Raw genomic sequence first — 22,677 nt, 5'->3', positions numbered from 1 at the left:
AAAAACGCATATCATTTTCTAATTCATGATTAATTTATAGAACACATTTTAAGCCTTTTAAGAATTTTTAGAAAATGTATACTCTTAAATCTGCATTTTCCTTTTTTATAAATTTAACGTGAATTTTTCAAAGAGATTGAAAAATTCAGCTAAAACTTTAAAAGATTTGGGCAAATTTGGAAACATTGAAAAGGCTTTGAAATCTTTAACAAGTCTAAATCGGTTTTAAGCGGTTATAAATTGGATATGAACTGATCAAACGATAATTGTGCTGTGCGTGTTTTTAAGCGCATTTTTAACAGATTTACGATTGAGCTGTGCATGATTTTAAGCGCATTTTTAACCGTTTTACGATTGAGCTGTGCGTGTTCATTCGAGATTTAGTTTTGGCGTTCGAGATTTTGGCATTCGGGATTCTGGTTTTCTTGATTTTGGCTTTTTAGATTTTGATTAGGACTCTTTAAATCAATTGTGAACCAGTTAAAACTAAGAAAAAGCTTTGAATAACCAACTTATTTATATGGATTTTTCTAAATATTTTTAATACGAAAACATTTTTTTTCTCACAAATAATTTTGGTAGAAAGTTTTTATCATATGATCTTTGTCTTTTGAATTATTTTATAGAAATATTGACTCACTAATTTAGGATTAGTAAAGTTTTTGTCTTTCTTTGAAAATTCGAATAAATTATTTTCGAATATTTCGTATTTTCGATTTAATTCATTTTCGCTCCAAAAATAGTAGGGGTAGGTGGGGCTACTTTGAGCTGTGGGGCTACATTGTTATACGGTTTTTTCGCATATTTTTAATGGAAATTGGGTTTTAACAAGATGAAATTTGGATAGACAAAATAATTTTGGATCTAAATAAAATAATTGTAAGGACCAGCTTCATTTAGAAGTAGGCAAAAAAGTCGTATAACAATCTATCCTCACAGCTCAAAGTAGCCCCACCTCCCCCTACCATATTTCTTTTTTATCTGTGTTTATTATACTTAATTTTAAATTAATACTAAAACAGAAAAAACGGATAAAAATCACTAAGAATTGTTTTTTTGGTGCATGAATTTTCTAATTTGAACACATGATATGTATTTTCCATAAATTAAAGAAGCTCACAAAATAATTTTGGTATAATCTATAAATCTTATTTTGAAGAATTAAAAAATTATGCATGTTCTTAATTTAAAATTACTTTTCTAAAGACGTTTTCTATTCTATGATACTATTCTTTTTTAAAGGAGACAGAACCCGACAGCAATACCCTTGGCTACGTCAAGCAATTAAGCAGGAAAGGTACTCACCTGCAGAGAATTGGTCCTCCACTGTCGCCTGAGCAGGAGTCTATCCGTCCCTTTTTATGTCCGGCACAGAACATATTCTTTGTAATTGTGTAGTCATAGTATACAGCCTTGCATTCCTCGTTGGTAATGATAGGAACCTATAATAAAGATCACACTCAGGTCATCTTTCATCTGGCAAAAATCCAAATTTTACTATCTCACCTCAGCCTCATGGAGAACATTGGTCCCTGCATCATCCTGATCTCGTTTCTTGCCCCAGCCAATGATTGTGCACTGGGCTCCCACAGGAAGAGACTGAAACTTGTCTGGAAGGCAGGCAAATCCAATGAAAGGGGAGGGAATCATCTCTCGGGGAAGCTTTAACATTGCCACATCATTGTCCACTGTCTTTTTGTCGTACTTGGGGTGTTTAATTGCATATTCCACACGGTACTCAACTTCTGTTCTGTCCGGAACTTCGAGATTGTGCTCACCGAGGCGCACGTACAGACGCTTCCGGACACAGTGGGCAGCTGTGATGATCCAGAGTGGAGATATCAGTGTTCCTCCGCAGAATGCCTCCTTCCAGTTGGATAGAAAAAGGCGGCAATTGATGAATCCTGAATTTTTTGTAAATTAAATATCTTTCTCACCTTGAATCTATTGAAGATAGCGACCTGCCAGGGCCACTGTCCACGCCTCGCACTCCGTCCTCCGATGATCTTCAGCATTCTAAAGTAGTCTCTACGTGGTCTGATCGCTGGGATTCCACATTTCAGGTTCTGTGGCTTGAATTCGGGATGTTCTTTTGGGGGTAGAGTTGGATGAGAGGCAATTGAATTGAGATCTCGACGAGAAGAGAAGAATGGATCTTGAGCAAGGGCAGCTGATCGTGCTGGAAATCTCGATGGAGTATGCATCTGTGATGAGATCCACTGTTCACAGAAACTGCCCTCGGTGTAGCAATAGGCCACTTCACGCAGCACCTCGTGGCCACAGATCTCAGGGATTCGACACCGCTTGAAGCGCCTTGTTGTGCACTTGGCCGTACACTTGCTCCACTTACTCCACTTTGAGTACACGCGACGAAACCGACCCGTCGTCGGCATATTGATCACAGCATTTTCGCGACCACGTGTCGCTATCTTCTTTAATGGCACTTCCTCTACTTGGTCATCTTCGTAGGCATAATCATCATCATCCACGATATCCCCCATGCGCTTCATTAAGCCCTGACCAAGGCCCTTTGGCGATCGATGATGATCTCCAGGAATATCCCAAAGGCTGTCATCAAAGGTAGTCTCGTGCTCAGTGGAATTTCCTTTCCTCTTCCGTCCACGATCATCCTTCTTTTTCACAATTTTCACAAGGAGCTTCTTTTTTGCCATCTCTTTCGGTTGGCTTATCGCAAAGTAGTCGATGTCGTCGTGGGTGTTCAATGATTGACCACTCCGTGGAGAACATCTGGATGCAATTGTGTAGAGAGTTGGCGATTAGAAACACATTATTCAACTTTTCTCTTTGAGACTTTTTTTTGTGTCTCGCAGATAAATTGCCCCTCTGAAGGATCATTGGCATGGGATGTCGAGGGAATTTTCGCCTCAGCGTCTTTGGCGCTGAGCCAGAAAACATGAAAATCTTGTTTGTGGATTTTAGAGGGAGATTTTAATATCATCTTCGAGGTTTAGAGGGTCATCTTCAAATGTTTGTGATGATTTTCAACAAATTTCTTGCTTTAGACGAGGGGATTAGATTGTGATCTTCACGGAACTTAAAATAATTAGGGAAAGGTTTGCAGGCTTTAGACATACTCTGGCTTCGAACATTTCATATTTTTGGCAATATATTTTAAAAGCTAGTCTTAAGATACATGTCCTAAAAAAAATAGATAAGGCATTAATGGAATATGGGGAAATATGAAGTGTTTGAAGCCAGATTGTGTGCGAAGCCTGAAAGCCTTTCCCTAAATAGAAACCTGAATTGAAAATGGTCCGATCTCATTGTTTGGTTTTCCCTCTTTCACCTTCAAAAGAACACAAAAGGAATAAAACAAAATAATAATTGAATACTTAGTTACGTACGAATAATGAATAATTCGAAATTTTTCTAAAACTCAAATGCTCATCCTCGAAAAAGTGTCCATATTTAGGGAAAGGTAGGGTTACTTTGGGCCCCATTGATATACATTTTTACATGGCTACATTGATATACGATTTTTTGCATATTTTTAAAGGAAGCAGGGCTTTAACATAACGTAATTTAGTTTTAAAAAACAGTTGTAAAACTAAATAAAATTATTGTAAGGACAAGTTTCCCTTAGAAATATACGAAAAAAAAAAAATAATATTAATGTTGCCCAACAGCTCAAAACAGCCCCATCTGCCCTTAATATTTTCGATATTTTTCATAAAAAAAACTTTAAAGATTAAATCAGATTATTCTGCAAAATCCTGCATAATATATTATAGTTCAAGGGTCCCGATCAAAATCTCAAAAGTGAAAATCCCGAAAAGTTCAGAATCCAGAAAAGTCAAAGTACCAAATGGGCCACAATCCAGAAAAGCTATAAATATAAAATACTAAATGGGCCAAAATCCCGAAAATTTAGAGTCTCAAATGGGCCCAAAACCCCGAAAAACGAAATTTCAAATGGGCCAAAAATCCTGAAAGCGCCAAAATCTCGATTGGGTACAAAAATTCAAAAAACCAAAATCCAAAATGGACCAAAATCCACAAAAACTAAAATCCAGATTCGAACAAAAGCCCAAAAAGCTGAAATTCCGAAAACCTAAAGTCTCAAATGAGCCAAAATCTCCAAAAGCCAAAATTCCAAATGGGCCACAGTACTGAAAGGGCTAAAATCCCGATTGGGTAAAAAAATTCCAAAAAGCTGAAATTCCGAAAACCTAAAGTCTCAAATAAGCCAAAATCTTTAAAAGCCAAAATTCCAAATGGGCCACAGTACTGAAAGGGCTAAAATCCCGATTGGGTCAAAAAATTCCAAAAAGCTGAAATTTCGAAAATCTAAAGTCTCAAATGGGCTAAAATCCAAAAAGATAAAATTCTAATTTGGTCAAAATCCTAAAACGCTGAGATCAAGAAATGTCAAGGTCTCAAATGGGGCAAATGGCAATGAAAAGCCAAAATTCCAAATTTGTCAAAATACCGAAAACCCTACATTCCGAATTATTTAAATTGTCATATCTACTCCCACGATTGCATCCGCACTTATTTAAGACAAAAGGTAATTTTGTGTGTTTTTGGAAATTATATCACACATTATCCTCCGTATAATTTCATCCCCTTAATGATTTTACCATTCAGTATTTTGGCTTTGGGATTATTGCTTTTCTTTAGGTGAATAGCAAAAAAAACTTAATTGCCAAATGCGTTTGTTAAAAATTATTAGTTTTTTGTAGTCTCTTTAAATTTTAGTAAAAATAAATAAAAAGTATTTTCGTTAGGGGAGACTGGGGCAAAAAGTCACAAATCGAAAAATTCAAAATTCAATATCTTCCAAGGTAAAAAAGACAGCGGCTCAATTTTTTTTCTATAGATAGCCTCCATAGACCTTCTTCAATGTCGTAAGTTTCTTAGAATTCGAACAAGGAATTTAGGAAATAAAAAATATCGAAATTATTAGCCCTATTTTTGAAATATTTTCCTTGCAAAAGATAACAATTAGTACTGTAGTCGTTTTTCCCGCCAACACAGTAAAGTAGGGTCGTTCTCTACAACCTCACTGTGGCAATGTCCGTTACATTCGAACCATGACGGTTCCTTCCGGCCAGCCGCTGAGTGTGTGAAGGTGACAAGTAGCGACACGAGTGGTGTAGTTACTTCGTCGCGAGAGCTTCGCCAGTGCACATCGGGTGTGCGAGGAGCTCGCACAGAGGACCACCACCAGTGTTCGTGGTAAGCGCCAACTCAAGGGAGAATTTCGCGTTCCGGGAGTCCGGGAAGGAATTGGGGCGCTTCAGTACCTACTTATTTTCCAAAATTGATGCACTGGTGAATATTTTCTAAATAATTTGGATTTTTTGAATACGAATTCTCTATCTATTTTAGAATTTCACAAAAATTCTTTTCTCCAGAAAACCTTTTATTAAAAATGGCCACTTGGGGTAAAAAGTAACAAAAGGTATAGAGCAAAAAGTAACAAAAAAGCGAAGCAATTTTTGATGTATCACGGCAAAAAGAAACGTCATTATCATGTCTCGCCGCTTGTTGTTTGAATTGGTCAAACGATTTGCAGTCTTTTGTGTGTGTGTTTTTTTTAATAGCTTGAAAAGCGCTTTTCTCACTTTTCTCGCAGAGAAAACAGTGTTTTACAAAGGTGTAGATGAATAAATTTTCTATGAAAATATGTCCTCTAGGTATTTTTTTCAAATTTACGGAAGCCCGTAATGAAGCGAATCAAAATATGATAATACTCAATGTCTGGTACTATTTGCCCCAGCATTTTTGAGAATAGTCACAAAAATTAGCTTTTAGAAATTGTCTCGATAAACGTATTTCCTTACAAAATAGAGGAAAATTACTTTCACAAAGTTGTAGAGCGGTAAATTTCCTATAAAACTGCGCTAATTAGAAATTTTTGAAGTGCTCGAGTAGCTTGTAGAAAAATAAAATATCCGTTTTGTGACTTTTTGCCCCAGTCTCCCCTAGTGTAAAGAGAGAGGACCAATAAAGATTTGCAATTACTTGTATACTTTGTACTCTAGGCACTTGTATACTTGTATTCAAGTATACTTGAATTTTATATTCAAAACATTATCATGAATTATTTTTTATTATCATAAAATATTTAAGATCTATCGTGCTATCTGATTGGCTAAAGCTCTGAATACTTTGAATATTTTTTGAAGGTCCGGCTGGAACGTAGAACGCGATGGGACTAAAATATTTTTTGAGATCAAATGTTTAATAGAGAAGACCGGGGCAGATTAGTCAGAGTCAGGAGTAGAATCAGACAGCGGGGTGTTATAGTTTTCCTTTAGGGAGAGAAAAAAGCGCTGACATATGCTGCTCCGGTCTCCCTTATTGTCTTCATAATAATTTTAATAATTTTTTGAAATTTAAAAAAAAAGAACTTTTTCTAGGAATTTCGTTTTAGGGCTTTGTAATTTTTTCTTTTAAAAATGAAACAGAAAAATTAGAACTTTTCAATGGTGGAATGTGCTAGGGGGGAGTGGGGCACCTTTGAATTTGGGGGAGCTTTGTAAATTGAGATTCTCCTACTATTTGTAAATGGAATTGAGTGTAAGAGAATTGTAATTTAGCTTCTCAATCTATTTGTAGAGCTAAATTATATCAGGATAAGGCTCAATTTTATTTAAAAATAGGATGAATATCCCAATTTCAAAGCTGCCCCACTTCCCCCTATGCTGTGATTGGTTTTTGAGAAGTTTTAATGAAAAATCTTCCGCTCCTAAACTCTTTAAAACGTCCAAGAATAATGCTTACCGTCGACATCGACGCTCCTCAAGGTGTCGTGTACCCCGGCATTTTCTGCGATTCGTGCAGAAACGTTCGCGTTTCTGCTTACAATGAATATCACAATGTGACCAAGTGGACCATGGTGAGAAGTCTGTGCCGCCCAATCGTCTTCTGTGACTCCAGCGTCGTGACCGTCCCGACAGCCTTACACCTAAAGCAGCACCCAAAAAGAGTGGGAGAATCAATTAAGGGGCCTGAGCCGTGGGGATCATGCTCACCTTCTCGATGGAGATCACGAAGATCATGTTGAACACTCTTCAGATCATTGGCCAGGTGATGTGGAGCTGGCCAGTCGGGATCATGACTGATGGCATCACGGAGATGTGATCGCTCTGATTGAACATGTGTTGTCTGCAAAATGCATCGTATAAGGTCAGTACAACATCATCTTCGCTCCCAAAACTCGCTCTAGAGAGATCACTATATAAATTTCTTAATGAACTTCTGCCGATACAATGAAACAAAAGAGGCCTCAATGGGGCTAAATAATGAAATCCTTGTTGTAGCTCATCGTATTAAATTATATGACTATGCGTGACTGAATATTTTAGTATCCTCATAAAGGTATTCGCGTAAACAATTATAACCGCACGACGACGAGTTATTATGAAGGAGAAATTAATGAAATCTCCAAAGAGAGATATTCTGTGGCCTAAAGCTTGCTCATTTAACACGCATTTGAGCATTGAAATGCATTTTTGGTCCAGGGAGTGTAAACTTAAACTAGGATGGGAATGGTCACACAAAATGGCTATAAAACTTGCAGGTTTGTTATAGAGAATGTCATTGTGACTCTGTGAAAGGAGTGTTATTAATTAAATATAATATTATGGGAAATGCAGAAGACTACCCATAAATATTATTTTAAGGGAGGATAGGAATGATTCATACAGAAGTTTTTATTTAAACTTTATGAATGCTTCAATTAAATAGGAAAATGGTATTAAAATTTATTATATCCTGCTGGCTATGTTAGAAAACCGAAGATTTCCTTAATCTTTTCAATATCATTAAGAGTCATGGAAACCATGAAAATAAAAATTTCTATAAAACCGCAAAAGGTACGAAAGTGCTCTATATGAAATTCATTTTGTAATAGCTAACTAACTTTAAGAAAAAAAGATATTAAACTTCATTTTATATCTTTGAAACCGAAAAAAATTTTGTTACGTACATTTCACTTAAAAAATGCTCAACAGGAAGAATTTTTAGTTTTGAAGCTTCTTTAACTTGAGTATTGAATATTCTATTTTTGATTAGAAATATAGTAAAAATATATACATGATAATTTAATAAGGATGCTGTTAATTTTGAGAATTCGGTTTTTAATTAAAATATTGGCAGTTTTATTAACTCTTTCCGGACTGCATATTATGCTGCAAGCCAATTTCACCATTTTTAATCAAAAATATCTAAGCTCAGGAATTAATTGAGGTCCTACAAAAAATATTTTACATTTGGACATCCTTATAGTTTGTAATCATCCACAAGAATCGGATTTTTATCAGTTCTGAATAATTAAAAAAATATTGTTTTTCACAGAACATTCATATTCTGCTTTGGGTACTCAGAGTCCCAAAAGAGACGAAAGAGTTAAACGATTCATTTTATATAATATTATAGTTCACCAATTGGATGTTATTTGTAAAAAAAATATATATTTGCTATTTTTGGGAGGATGGGACTGTTTTTTGTAACTGATTTTTTCAGGATTTATTTGCTAAACGAATAACGAATATGATTAGTTAATTTCCTTTTTGGGTATTGGGTATTTGAATGCTGCACAATTTCTTGATATTAAACAACTAATTCTTATAGAAATACGAGAATTAATTAAATATTCAAGCCTTAAAGATTTTTATGATTTTTATAAATATGTCATAAATATTTTTCAACAAAATACAATACGGGCAAAAAGAACATGTCCATGTTCTTACAAAAAAAACTCTGTCCAAGTGCATAAAATATATAAGTCAAATCCTTACTTAAGGCATTTTTATTGGTGGCAAAAAAGTGAAAACTGGGATAGAGAATGCCATGGACACATGTTAACTATTGTATAGAAATCTTATAATCTTATAATTTAAGTCGTTATCCATGTTTTTAAAAAATAGCTTTGTCTAAGCGCATAATATAAATCCAAAATAAGTACTTACTAAGTACTTAATTAAAGAATTTTTGGTCGAATGTTGTGACATTTGGTGGGAAAAAGTGGAAACTCGAAAGAATGCGATAGTCTCTTCACTGAGAAAAATCCGAAAAAGTTAAAATAACATTCCGGAAATGTTAATTTTACCCTGCATTATTAATCCGAAATCGGTGTAAATATTATGCTTTTTAGGTGTATTATGGGTTAAATTTACCCTTTTTCATGTCAATTTTACACTTAAAAAGGTGTAAAATTAACATTAAAAAATGTTGATATATTTTGGCACTTAAAAAGTGTTAAAGTTACGAGGAAAAAAAGTTAATCGCACCCCCGTTTTTTTCTCAGTGTTGTTAACCATTAGGTAAAAAGAGATGTAAAATTTAGCATTTCAGATTTTGTGATAAAATCTTATCAAAAATCCTTCGTTCAAGGACTAGTTTAACTCATCAGGTAATAGGGAATAATTGGTTTTTGGATTTCAGATGAACCTAATCCAAGAAATCTTGTCCACCGAAAAGTAGATTTTTTTTAAAAAGTTTTCCGAAAAATTAGTCCCATAGGCTAATTTTTTAAAATTTTGAAATGAAAATATCAGAAAATATAGCTAAGATGTATGTTTTTATGCCTAAGAGTTTGAAGTAAATACAGTGGGACCGCGATAAAGTCAACTAATTATTTCCAGGTCTGTTGACTCTATTTGATCCGTTGACACTATTAGAGTCCGATAAAGGTCACTCAAAATAGAAATTTTGATATAAAGGCGTATTATTTTATGTTTGTACTAGATCATTGATAAATTCAACACGATAGTAGAATATTTAGTTTAATTAACCCGTAAATTCTACTATTAAAGATTATTGAAAGTCGCTCATTTTGGGTCTTAAGTAGAGAGTACCGGAGTCTGTAGAGTGAAAAAATGGCTGTTGACTCTATTGGAGATTAACTCTACCGAGGTCACACTGTAAATGTTTTATCATGTTGAAAAAATTGAGAAAAATATGCTGTTTGTCTTTTGGACCCACGCAACCCCTTAATTAAGGACTTTTATTAAGGGCTTAATTAAGTAGCGGAAAGCGCGCTACCTTCGGACGATTTATGCTTCGCACAAATAATTTTTTCAATGTGTTATAAATTAATTTGGCCAATTGTAATATTGTATTTTAATAGCCAGTCCAAAGCCTCAAATTTTCAGAGAGAACCATAGGTGAAATCTATAAGGAACATAGAGAAAAAATTGAATTGTGCGAAGCTTGAGTCGTCTGAAGATAGCGCGCTTTCCCCTACTCATAAATATTTTAAAGCTGTTGGATGTTCCACAATTTCTTAAAATCAAGTCGTCGATTTAAAAACCTATTAATATCTTAGTGAATACTGTATATTATATATAGTGTCGGCCATAAGTTTCTTGACAAATCTATGTTTAAGGAACTAGGTGAAAAAATGACAGAAAAAATAATATTTTTAAAATTGTTAACATGGCCGACAATGTATATAGAAGATTACAGAGATTATGAAAATATGGTATGAAAACCTAAAATTCGTCTACGTGATGGAATTTGACTAATTACAAAAACGTGTTTTGTCGCATCATTCAGAGTTGGCTACTGAACTTACTTTTTAATATGTAGTACGACATTTAAAAAATTAGCATCTTTTATAGGCAACTTAATGTTTAAGTAAAAACAAATTATATTTGCAATTATAAATTCCTAATTTTAGAAATAAAATTTTTCAATTGTTGCTATTTGAAATTACCTCGTTCTCTCCTATGATCATATTTCGCAATATTCTAATGATTTTATTTCTTCAGTAATTCACAAAGAGAAATTGTGAAAAGGTCATTGAGATGGGATTATGGTGTTTTATTACAAAAGAACTCTTCCTATCTCAAAAATTGCTATTTATCTTTGCAATATTTTTGTTTCTTGGTAAATTTTCTCGTCAACTGAACATAAAGCTGCCACAATTTTACGATCGCACCACAATTTAACAATTTTTTTTTGAAGATCGTTTTTTTTCTGAGGATCACTCGAAAAAGCATTTTCTTGCGTGCCAATAAATTTTTAAATAAGCAGGATTGAGATTCTCAATCGTAAAATGGTCCAAATATCTTTAAAAGAAAACCCATAAAATTCTAATAAGGCGCCCATATGGAAATTTTGCACAAAAATTTTGATATACCAGAAAATAGATCATGATCTTTTCTCATATTTATTACACCGAGAAAAATTTGGATGGTATTTTCTACAAATCGTGTCTTTAAATTCTACTATCTCAAAAGATAGTAGAAAATACCATCCTCCATAGAAACTTTCCTTTAGAATCTACCATCTTGACATTTTAAAATTTACTATCCTATGGATAGTAAATTCTAACAGCCGGATGGTAAAATCTACTATCCTCCCTTAGATTTTACCTTGACCTCTCTTAGATTCTAATATCCGGGAAGTAAATTTTACTGGCCGCATATTAGATGTTAAAATTTAACTGGAAGACAGTAAATTTTAACGGAGGATAGTAATTTGGATTGAAATTACTATCCAAGCCAGTAAAATTTGCCATCCTGCTGTTAGAATGTCATTTTGGAATATCGTGGGTGCCGATGCAACGGTTCCCAATATGCTTTGAATACATTATAGCAATTCGTGGCGCAGCTGGAAGATGCTGGACTGTCATCACAAAGGTCGCGTGTTCAAATCTCGGCGCAGTCGTCAATTTTCACGCACCAAAATGGCTTGAAATACAGAGAATATCATCCAAGAAGGGCCTCAAGCCCTCAAACAATGGCCAAAAATCAATGAAAATAAGGAAAAATAAATTTTTCCGACATTTTTCATTCTAATATCCGGCTAGTAAAATTTACTATCCTGCCAGTAAAATTTACCATCCGGCTAGTAAAATCTAATATCCGGGGATGTTAGAATTTACCATCCGACTATTAGAATTTACTATCCATGCAATAGATTCTACAATTTTTGACAGTCCAATTTAATATCGCGTTTGCTGGGTGACTTTTTTACTATCCGGCCATTAGAATTCTGTATGGAGGATGGTAAATTTTACCATCCACATTTTTCTCGGTGTACCAAAAGCTATGCGATAGGCGTGTTCGAGCATAATACCAAACATGATATTGAAAGAGAGTGTATCTCAATTTTTATGACTCTGATGGAGGAAATCAATTTAGGCTGTTTGGTTTTTTTTGTCTGGGAGGAGGTCAAAAATATATTTTTTTTTTCTGTTTTGAGAGTGGATGAAAAATAAGTGAAATTTGCATAGAACAACAATGAAAAAGTCAAACAAGTATATCGTCATGTTCTATTTAACGATTCACATAATTTCTCAGCATATCACGGGACATTTAAAAGTGTTTCACAATTTCAGAGATTAATGGAGGGTTATTAATTAATTGGGGATCATGCTGCGATGGTGATTTTGGTCAGAAGAAAGATGACTTTTGAGGGAGGCTGATGGGAGTGAGTGATTGGCATTGAGGCAGGAAAAAGGGCGTTGTTGAGGAATTTGTCCATTAATTTTTGGCGCCAATTTTATCATCAAACTTATCACACGTCCAGAGTGTTTTCTTCCAATTGATGATGGCAAATTAAATAACAATAGAGAATACGAATTGCCAAATTATACTTTTAATATTCTTAGGTCTCCAGTCTCAATGGCTTTTTGTCATTTATGGCAGTTTTTTTCTACTAGTTCGATCGATCGATTATGCTGGATTAATTCTGCCTCCTCATTTTCAATCTTTTAGTGTTTGTTTGCCTATAAACAACCCATGTTAGATATGTTTGCCATGTGTTTCCATCACCACTAATGGGTGATGACTTGAGGCGGGGAATGAGTGAAAAATTTCGGCGATCATACATAGAAATGATCATCTTGAGCTATTTTACGATGCTTCCGATTAATATTGGTCGATGAAACAAGTCTTCAAGATCAGTGAGATCGCCTCGTTGATTGTTTTACCGCATGAATGGAATTGCTATGTTGCCTTCTGGTGAATGAACATTTTTTTTCTTATACTCTTCTTCCACTTCATGTGGTGATCACTGCGTGGGTGATGATCGTGTGCTTGTATTAATAATAATAAACGTACAATAAAAAGGCAAAAAAATGAAAAAAAGAGATGCTGATGTTGTGTCTTCGAACGTGCGGAAGTTTTCAGACTCAACAGCGACTTTTGCTCCGAGTGTTGTTCTTAGTCCATGATCAGATAATATGTCAAATGATCATTAGAATTTGTCGTGTCTCTGCACTTCAACTTATAAATAAATCCCGCACATTACATTCCTTCAAGATGTTGATCACTCTTTGGGGCACCCACCAACGCACAAAAACCTTTACAATTTTCTCTTTCAATCACTTCAACATGATCATACGTTCATATAAGATTGCACGAGATCACTCTCGATCGCCCACAGCATCATAGGCATAGGCTATGGCCACCACTCCAGGCTCACATTCCATTGCAAAAAAAGAAAAACCCTGAGCGATCTTTCGCAAATTTTTCTCCAATCAAATGAAAATGATGGAAATATGTGAAGACGTACGATCATTTGACACTTATATGGAAAATTGGATGTTAATTAAAATAATATTCAACAAGTTGGGGCTACTTGTTGATGTCAAACGGCGCTGTGACATACATTTTGCACCTTTAAGTCGATAATCCGTCCCGGTGATAATTCATTCTCTTGCACGCATTTCAAGTTCTTGTTGGCATTTCTTCTCCCGCCAAATAAGATACCAATCGCACAAACGGCATATTTTCAGCCATTCCTTGCCCAATGCACATTTTTTCCCGCGCCTTTAAGATTTGATGATTAAGCGACCAAAGAGTTTCTCATGTTATACGCAAAATTATGTAAACAGCCATATCCATTAATTTCATCTCTTAATTAACTCTTGCTTGTGTACCTGTGAAAGGTATAAAGAAACGGCTGCACAATTTGTTAATTCGACTTATGGCAGTGACCTCGAGTATGATAAAGGAAGAAGGAATAAATTCTCATTAATGCAAAGGTCAGAGGGCGATGAGAATCGTTTTTTTGTACTAAAACACTGAATGTCTATACAAATTGTCAGGGGTTAGCAAATACTTCTAAATTGGGCGACATTCCATTTTCTCTTCAAAAATTTATTAGACATTTGCAGATAATTTTACATTATTTTGCATAAATTTTTTAATTTGTGTTAAGATCATAAATTATTAGAAATTTAAATTATTGCATACAACTTGTAAATATTGACATTTGTTACTGTGATATATGATGACATGAAAATATATTTATTATGGTAAAATATAGAGAAATAAAAAAAAATTATTTTCCGTTAATGTCAGACAAATCTAAATTACTCTAAAGCTGTCCTTAGACTAGAGGTTTAGCCCTGTTCTTTAAAACCTGAATTTTCTTAACAACAACCAATTTTACTGTTTTTGGAAGATATTTTAAGTCAATTGCTATATTACAATGCCATGTGATTTTTTCAGAAATGTACTCTTTTTGAAAAATTGCAACAGTTAAGCCTTATCCGCTAGACAAACTTATACGAGCTTGAGATCTAGGCATAGCCATATGGCTTAACTTCAGTAATTTCTTATCGGTCGAGACTTTTTGGAAAATTTTGACTTAATGATTGGAATATTAATGGCAAATACCTAAACTATTAGATTGTGAAAAATCAATAAAATCGGTTGTTGTTTAAGGTTTTGAGACCCTCGGAATCTAGGCTAAACCTCTGGTCTGAAGACGGTAGTGAGAAACAGATGGGAATAGTCTAATCATGATTTGGATTATAGGTCTGTCAAGGCCCTTAAGTCTGATTCCCATAAAAGTTGACTTATTGGTGTAAATATTTTTAAGAAAATATTCAGCAAATAGTAAAACACAAAATTGTTAAAAAGAATTGTAAGATTTATTTGATTTAATATTTTAAACAAGGTAAATTTTGTAAGTTTTTTTTGGAAAGTCAAATAAATTTTTTAGTTAAAAAATTTTAGAGACTTTCTAGAATCGCAAATTTTTATATTTTAAAATGCTTTGGAGAATTTGAGTAAACAACATATTAAGAAGAGTTCTTTTATAAGTAGAAATAAGAACGCCTAAAAATTATTTTAACTTTTCGATTGTTATAGTTTTTTTTACTGACCTTTCTGAAATTACAAGTTTTCCCAAAATATTGTAAGTTTAATGCATTATTTTTGTAAGCCTCAGAATGCGAATGATTTTTGGTGATTCACGGGTCAGGCTTATTGCAACCTTAAAGCGGTTAAAACAAATGGTTTGGGTATTTTGCAAAATTGAATTTTTAAATTTTAATTTAATTACTGGTAACTGACCTAAATAAAATGCTTACTGATCGATTTTTTGATAACAAACAATTTAGTTCTCCCTAATATTTTTTTCGTAAACGTAATGACTGTAGCACACAATCTGTCGAAATTGTAAAATTAAATACGGTATTTAAAAATAAAAAAAGCAGAAAAAGATTAAAAAAAAACATAGTAAAAAATTGAAAAAAGGTATTTTATTGAAACCGGCGAATAAAAAATTAAAACTGAGCAGTAAAAAGTGTGTAGTAAATATTAAAAGTGAGCAGTAAAATATTAAAAAAGTGTAAAAAAAAAATAATTTTAGCATAGAAAAATTATGAAGTGAGTAATAATTTTCTCAAAAGACAGAAAATTTCTGTTTGCGCCAGGAAAAGGAAATTTGAGATATTTAATAAAATACTGCTCTTTTTGATTTTTAACGCCATTTTTTAATTTATTATTCCGTTTTACTGCTCATTTTTTTTTTTAATTTTATTGCTCATTTTTAATTTTCTGCTGATCAAATTTTACGTTTTACTGCTCATTTATTCGATGGTATAAATAATTTCAATATACTCATACAATCTATTCAATCTATTACAATTGAGGGTTTTCTGTTTTACTGATGAGTTCGGTTGTGATAAGTTGGCGGCAGCCGTTATTAAACTTTAATTGAAGAGAAATTTGAATTGATCTGGTTTTGTACAATAATTATCTAGTACTTTCTTAATTTTTTCACTGTTCAAAAAAGGATGGTCACTGACCGATCAAATAAAAATCGAAAAAATACTTATTTTTTTTGTTTCCCCCCTTACCTACCCCCTCACCAAGATCTTAGGCCTTGGGGCCTATTTTGACCAAAATCAAATATTCAGAGATCCGAAATACATTCATCTATGTATTCAAAAATACCAAATCGTCGATCAATAAAAAAATTTCCTATCAACCGGTAAAAATAAATAAATAACAGATATAAATTAGGACTTTACACAAAAAAAAGTTCTGTGACCGCTATTTATAATATGGCTAAACTTTTTAATATCTAATCAAATTTTATATTTTGCAATTAAATTTTAAATTGTCAAAAACAGGGTAATCGCATCCAACACAAAGATACAATAAATTTAATCAAATTAAGCGCAAATTTGGTAATTAGCCATCTGTTTACAGTTAAGGACGTTTTAAATGTTAGTCACGAGCCTTTGAATAAAATAATCGCTAAACAAGCGAATTTCAAGAGAAATGTGAATGGAAGAAAAGTCTCAATTTTCGCCTACACCAAGAATTTCTTGGCGACGATCAGCACAGACGTAATACACCTTGTTGGACAAAATGCTGGATGATCGAGTCGAGGTGATATGCAGATGAATGAATGGGGATTCATCGTGAGACATAAAACACGAGGAAACTCAGAGTCTATACATCAAATATTGACTGTAATGCGATGATCTTGGGATGTGGGAAAAACTTTCATTTTATAGACTTTTTTTCTTCATCATCCGTGTGATTGAGATAACGGATTGATGGTGGTCAGAGGTGAAGAAGGGGAAGGAGTTTAAGGTTTATTAATTGATTGAGAGACCACCTCAAAAAGTGACACCTTAATTAATTTCAATTTAGACGTGCTCTCTGTGTAATTTTCAACCGGTTCCATTTAATATGCCCCTGTCAGCAACGATCAACAAGCGTCCGGATTAGCTTTTTTTTTTCTTCCATCCAAGAAGATGTCACACATTTATGGGTTTTATCATCATTCACGGATGAATTATGAATTCTGTATACAGCACACAGTGGAGTTCGATAAATTCCATCCAATGAATTTAAATCATATTTCTTGAACGATGAATAGCATTGCCAAGAAAAAGATTCGCCTCCAAATTGCCCACAGCTTTTGCGAATATTCCATTGAGATAGAGATCATGGGAGAAAATAATAGTGCAATAAAGTACACACAATAAATTGCTAAACACTTTTCTTAACACTCTTGACATACACTTTAAGGATATTGCAATTTATTTGCACTAAGTAAGTGTCTCCAGACGCATTCTTTTTTTTTAACTGATCCGCAAAAGTAAAATTATATTTTTACATCTTTTTTTGGTTACTCCTCCTCAATATTCTTATTTTTTTTGTGATTTTTTAACTTTAGTTTGTTTTACGTGACTTTTTCGTGTTTCAGTTCTTTTACACTCTTGAAGTGAAATTCACACTAACAGACTTGAGAGGAGGAAGCAAATATTTAACATGTCTACAATGCTGGATCAGAAAAGAAGAATCTCACAACTTTGCATAAAACAAAATCTTTAAGTGCCAGTTTAAACGGGGATATTGCGAAATGCACCTTACTTTTTGCACTTTTTTAGTACTGGAAAATATCCCCTTGTGGTTCATTACTTAGATAAAATCTCCCTCCGCGTGTCTCAGCTAAAATAGAAATAAGATTTACTTTTTTTTTCATTTGTACACATTGTGGCCTAATGATATTCTTTTTAAGTATCTTAAGTATGAAGGTTAACCTGAATGTTAGACTCATTAAAAGAACATGGGAAAAATATGAAGTGTTCGAGGCCAGAGTGTGTGCGAAGCCTCAAAGTCTTCCCCTACACGAAAACGTTTATTCTATCGAAAAATAAACGAAATAAAATCGGGGAAAGTTTTCATAAAGAAAAGATTTGTAATAAAAAATACCCTCATTTGTATGGGCCCTAAAAGGCAGCACTGTAAGATTAATGCAGTTTAAATATTTTATTCGGAACTCTTGGTGTCCAAACAATCAAATGTGACAGATCAGCTATGCCAAATTGACATAAATTGCTCTGATTTGACATAAAAACCAGTTAATTGAAATTTTCGTAACATGAAAGCTTCCAGAACTATTTAACCCCCTGAAATATCGGCAATTAAATGAAAAAGATATTCAATAATCAAGCATATCATCGACTGTCTTCCACGAAATAAACGGTTCAATCTGTGGCAATTGATGAAAATTGGGGGGTACCAAATAGGAGTTCAATGGTCTTAAGTGAATTAATAGGACGGCGTAGAGCAATAAAATTGGCGATTGATGATTGATTTTGTCCCGAGATCACTTTGAAAAAAATCTCTCTGATGGAAAATGAATTGGGTCAGGGTTTCATTATAATTCAATGTGAAACACCACAAAATCACGGAATGTCTTCATTTTGATTGGCAAAGGAAAACATCTAAAAAGGAAAGGAGGCGAAAAGTGATTTTCTTGTTTGGGATTCCAAAGAAGTTAGGATGCTCGTCGACAAATTACATCAAATTACGCGTCCGCCTTGTGATTTAGTGGATGGAATCTCTTTTTCATCTCTGTTGGGCATGGAGAAAAAGAAGATGGAGATATTTATGAGGTCGAATTGATGAAATTTATTGGCCGTGTCGTCGTCCATGCATCATCTTCTGATTGCCTGAAGATGTGAGAGATGCATTTAATTGATAGTAAATCATTAATTTATATCTTTGGAGTCAGAAAAAGTGCTAGGAATGTTTGTGAATCGCACAGGTTATTGTCAAAAATAGATGCTGGGGAGTTGAAAAGAGAAATTTAGCAAATGATTTATTAAATTCTGGAGATTTATTTCATTTCCAACTGCATGCATATGAAATATTTATCTAATAATGGAAACACATTGACATAGAGACTATCATAAAAGTTTTATGATGTGTCTGTGGATTTTGTAATTTAACCGAATAATTGGAAAATATATTGTATATACGCTATAATATTATTGCGGAAGATTAAAATGATATTACAAATCAATTAGATTTCAGTCTTTTTATAGGAGAGGACTTTTAGGCTTCGCACATAAACTGTAGCTTCAAACGCTTCATATTTTTCCAATATTCCTTTAATGAATCTGACTTAATTTTTTCAGAAAATGCGTGACCTAATACTAGTTATTAAATAGGCCAGATTCACTAAATAAATATAGGAAAAATGTTAAGTGTTTGAAGCCAGAGCATGTGCGAAGCCTGGAAGCCTCCCCATATATTTATTAAATGATTTATTATGTCCAGTAAATTTTAAGAATTTAAATATTTAATATATCTGAATATTTCTTCGATTTATTAATGTGAATTAAAGAGAATTTGAGCTACAAAAAACAACAATGGCTTCAGATATTATAAAATAAATAAATAAACATTCATATTCAAAAAAATTATAAGCGTTATCAATATCAATCATAAGAATTTGATAAATACATATCTGAATATTTTCCAACGTAAACATTTGATTATTTTCTTACAGAATATTAAAAGAAAAACTTTGGCTCTTTTTGACAATAAAACTAATTTGTTTTTAATTTGTCAACCGCTAATTCTGTTTAATATTCCTTATAAAATTTTATTGTTGTATGCATTAGACAATTCTCGGACACTTAGGTGCAAACAATTTTATTTAAGGAAGTGCTGTTTCTAACGCTGATTTGTCATCTTTTATAACAGTCTTGATAATAGTATTATATTCTTGAAATTATATGGATAATAAATTTAGAAAAATTGTAAAATATATCAGGTTTTGAAACACCGAACATGAAACTTTTATAAATATTATGCATATAAATATTTGATGTTCTATATCACTTTTGCCCAATGAAAAACATCTCGACTGAAGTATAAAGTCTTAATTGGAAATTCAACAATTTTTACACAACTTTTGTTTAAAAATTCAACAACTTTTGTCTCAAAATTCAACAACTTTGGTTGAAATACACAAGGCTTCACACTATAATAGTGTTAAAAATTAAGATCAAACTATAATAGTGTTAATTTTTGATTATGTGACAAAAAATACCATAAAGTTGTGTATTTTTTCACACTATAATAATGTGAAAAACTGTAATCATACTATAATAGTGGTAATTTTTAGAACTTGTCAAACAGTTTTAAATCACGAAACATTGTTGAAAAATTTTTATGATTATAACAGTGAGAAATTTTACACAGATCGCAATTAAATAATTAATTTATCCGATTTCACACTATTATAGTGTTAAAATTTTACACATTTTTAAATTAAACAATATTGTTGAAAATTTTTCAACTATAATAGTGGTAATTTTCAAGCACATGACAATAAATTACCAAAATGTTGTGCATTTTTTAAACATTTTTAAAATTAAACAACTAAAATGGTCGATTTTGCACTATTAGTAGTAAAATTTTACACATTTTTTTACTGTGTAGTATAGGTAAATGCAGCAGATATCAACTGTTGAATCGTCACCCAATAATAAGACGACTTTTTGAAGATTAGTCGTCGCTTTTAAGGAATTATGTTTTACAATATGTATTCCATTAGTAACTAATGAAAAATAATTACAAAGGGGTGGCAAAGCGTACCAGGCTTTACAAAGTGCTCGAACTCATGACTTAGATACTATCTCTCAAAAGTACTTTCGCATCATTTACCGTTTACCGGTTCTCAACCAATTTAAATCGATTTGTAAATCACTCAAAAGATCCCACAAAATAATTTAAATAAAATTGATTTTCGGACAAAAATTACTTTTTGGTTCATAACCGGTGCAAAAATGATTCAAAAGGGCTTAGTTCCATAGAATATTGTGCCTGCAGTATAATTTATATTAATTTATTTATCTTGTTTTCTAAAATCTAGACAAAAGTGATCACTGTTTATTAACTCGAAAAAAGTACTGATTATCGCGTACAACACACCATTTGTACTTAATCTGAGACATTTTCTGCTTTTCGATACATATAGGTGACATTAGCTTTCATAACAAACTGTTAATCGTAACTGTTAACTGTTACGTTCGTGAATTTTACTTCTGATTTAGAAAATTCACTTCGTAGAGAGAATCAGGAAGTAATTGTAAGAAATTTTGCTTAAGTAGCGATATTTCAAAAACGAATATTTACTAAGTTTTGCCTTTGAAGTAGATTATGAGTTCATCACGATCACTGGATGATGATTTCTGTATGAAATCCCAAGAGATTGTACTCTCAACAACTTCCTATTCCCCTTCACTGTGGTATTTCCTAACTTTTTCCTTCATGAAAATACCGAATAAACTCTCTTCTTAATGTTTAATATTTAAAATATGCCCCAGACCATTCAACCTCAAAGCCTGTCTTGAGTGTCTTTAAAGTTGAGAGAGAAATTGTTGCAAATGGAAGATATATAGAACGCAAAGGAGTGATAATCATTAAGATAGTGAATTGTAATTTCTTAGGCTATTTCACCACTTCACTTTAGCTTAAATGCCTTTCAAGGAGGAATATGGGTCCAGCTGAGGAAAATCTCTACACATGGAGTCTCTGCGTCAGAAATCAATTAAAGTGCAGTCCAAAGTGGTCCAAAAACAAGATCAATGAGATCAGCCACTGCAATTCTTCTCTCATCCCACCACTTAAGATGAATAAATGGCCAAGCATGAGTGGGCGGAAGTGAACAAAAAGTGCAGAACGTGATTTGTTAAGTACTTTTTGTATTACCTCAACACTGAGCACCGAAACACGTTTTAATCGACACGCGATCGCGGTGCCGGAAAGTCTCTTGTCTTGATAATAAATTTAACACCGGCTCTTGTAGCACTTCTTGGGGCGAGAAGACAAAAAAAAGTACAGCAAGACTTTCTTCATTCAGCAATTGTGGGTGGGTCCTTGGACCAGTCTCCCATTGATCATTAGTCACTTAATTGGACTCTCCAGGCGAGTGTCGCAAAGCCACGCAGAAATTCCGCCACGAGTGATTAACGCGCCTCGAATTAAAGATCCATTGGACATGTAAGAAAATGAAGATCTTGCCGAGAATGACTAATTGAGCTGTGAATTGAGGAGGAATTAAATGGGATTTTAATTAATCCAATTCCTTCTCTATATGCACTCGCAATTGAACATTTATTAAGAGGTGATTTTCCAACCTCCTCGAGACTCGTTTGCTGTCAGGGGGTGATTAACTGCTACGTTATCGATCGACAGATTGTGTTCCAATGCGATGTGCTAACTAATCGAAGAAAATTAATGTACATACCGTGAAATATTGCTGTTGAGATAAAGTTTGGTTAAATTAAAAGAACATGTCTCAAAGGTATTGAGTTCATTCAGGGTGATTAAAATGTATTTTATCTTAAGCGTAATCTAGTTAATAATGACTCTATTAATGCAATTTTATCGCTTATCGAACACAATTTTATTGGTCGTAATGTTAATATCTGATTTTGAGATACATAATTTCGAAAATTGTTTTAAAGAAAACAACATTCCTAAAGATTTATTTGTGAATAATTTCACTTGTAAGATGGATATACTAAATGGTTTAGGTTATTAACTCGACTTAATAAAGATATAAACCGGAAATTACGATTTTAATCTTGATGTTTAAAAATTAAGAATAATAAAATTTGAAGCTCTCTATACATGTATAATTCGA

General features: G+C 33.2%; 1 protein-coding gene across 1 annotated transcript in view; it reads right to left on the bottom strand.

The window, feature by feature from the left end:
- LOC129804010 (complement C1r-A subcomponent) overlaps positions 1-22,677 on the bottom strand; it is a 40,041-nt gene that overhangs the window by 3,958 nt on the left and 13,406 nt on the right. Inside the window, exons 3-7 of the mRNA XM_055850965.1 lie at positions 7,002-7,134; positions 6,751-6,934; positions 1,938-2,748; positions 1,507-1,866; positions 1,306-1,442 (exon numbers count right to left, since the gene is read on the bottom strand). Coding sequence (XP_055706940.1) covers positions 1,306-1,442; positions 1,507-1,866; positions 1,938-2,748; positions 6,751-6,934; positions 7,002-7,134 — 1,625 coding nt within the window. The remainder of the gene's footprint in view (positions 1-1,305; positions 1,443-1,506; positions 1,867-1,937; positions 2,749-6,750; positions 6,935-7,001; positions 7,135-22,677) is intronic.

The sequence above is a fragment of the Phlebotomus papatasi genome, chromosome 2, assembly GCF_024763615.1.
Source record: "Phlebotomus papatasi isolate M1 chromosome 2, Ppap_2.1, whole genome shotgun sequence".
Taxonomy (NCBI): Eukaryota; Metazoa; Arthropoda; class Insecta; order Diptera; family Psychodidae; genus Phlebotomus; species Phlebotomus papatasi.
This window is presented reverse-complemented; position numbering and strand designations above follow the sequence as displayed.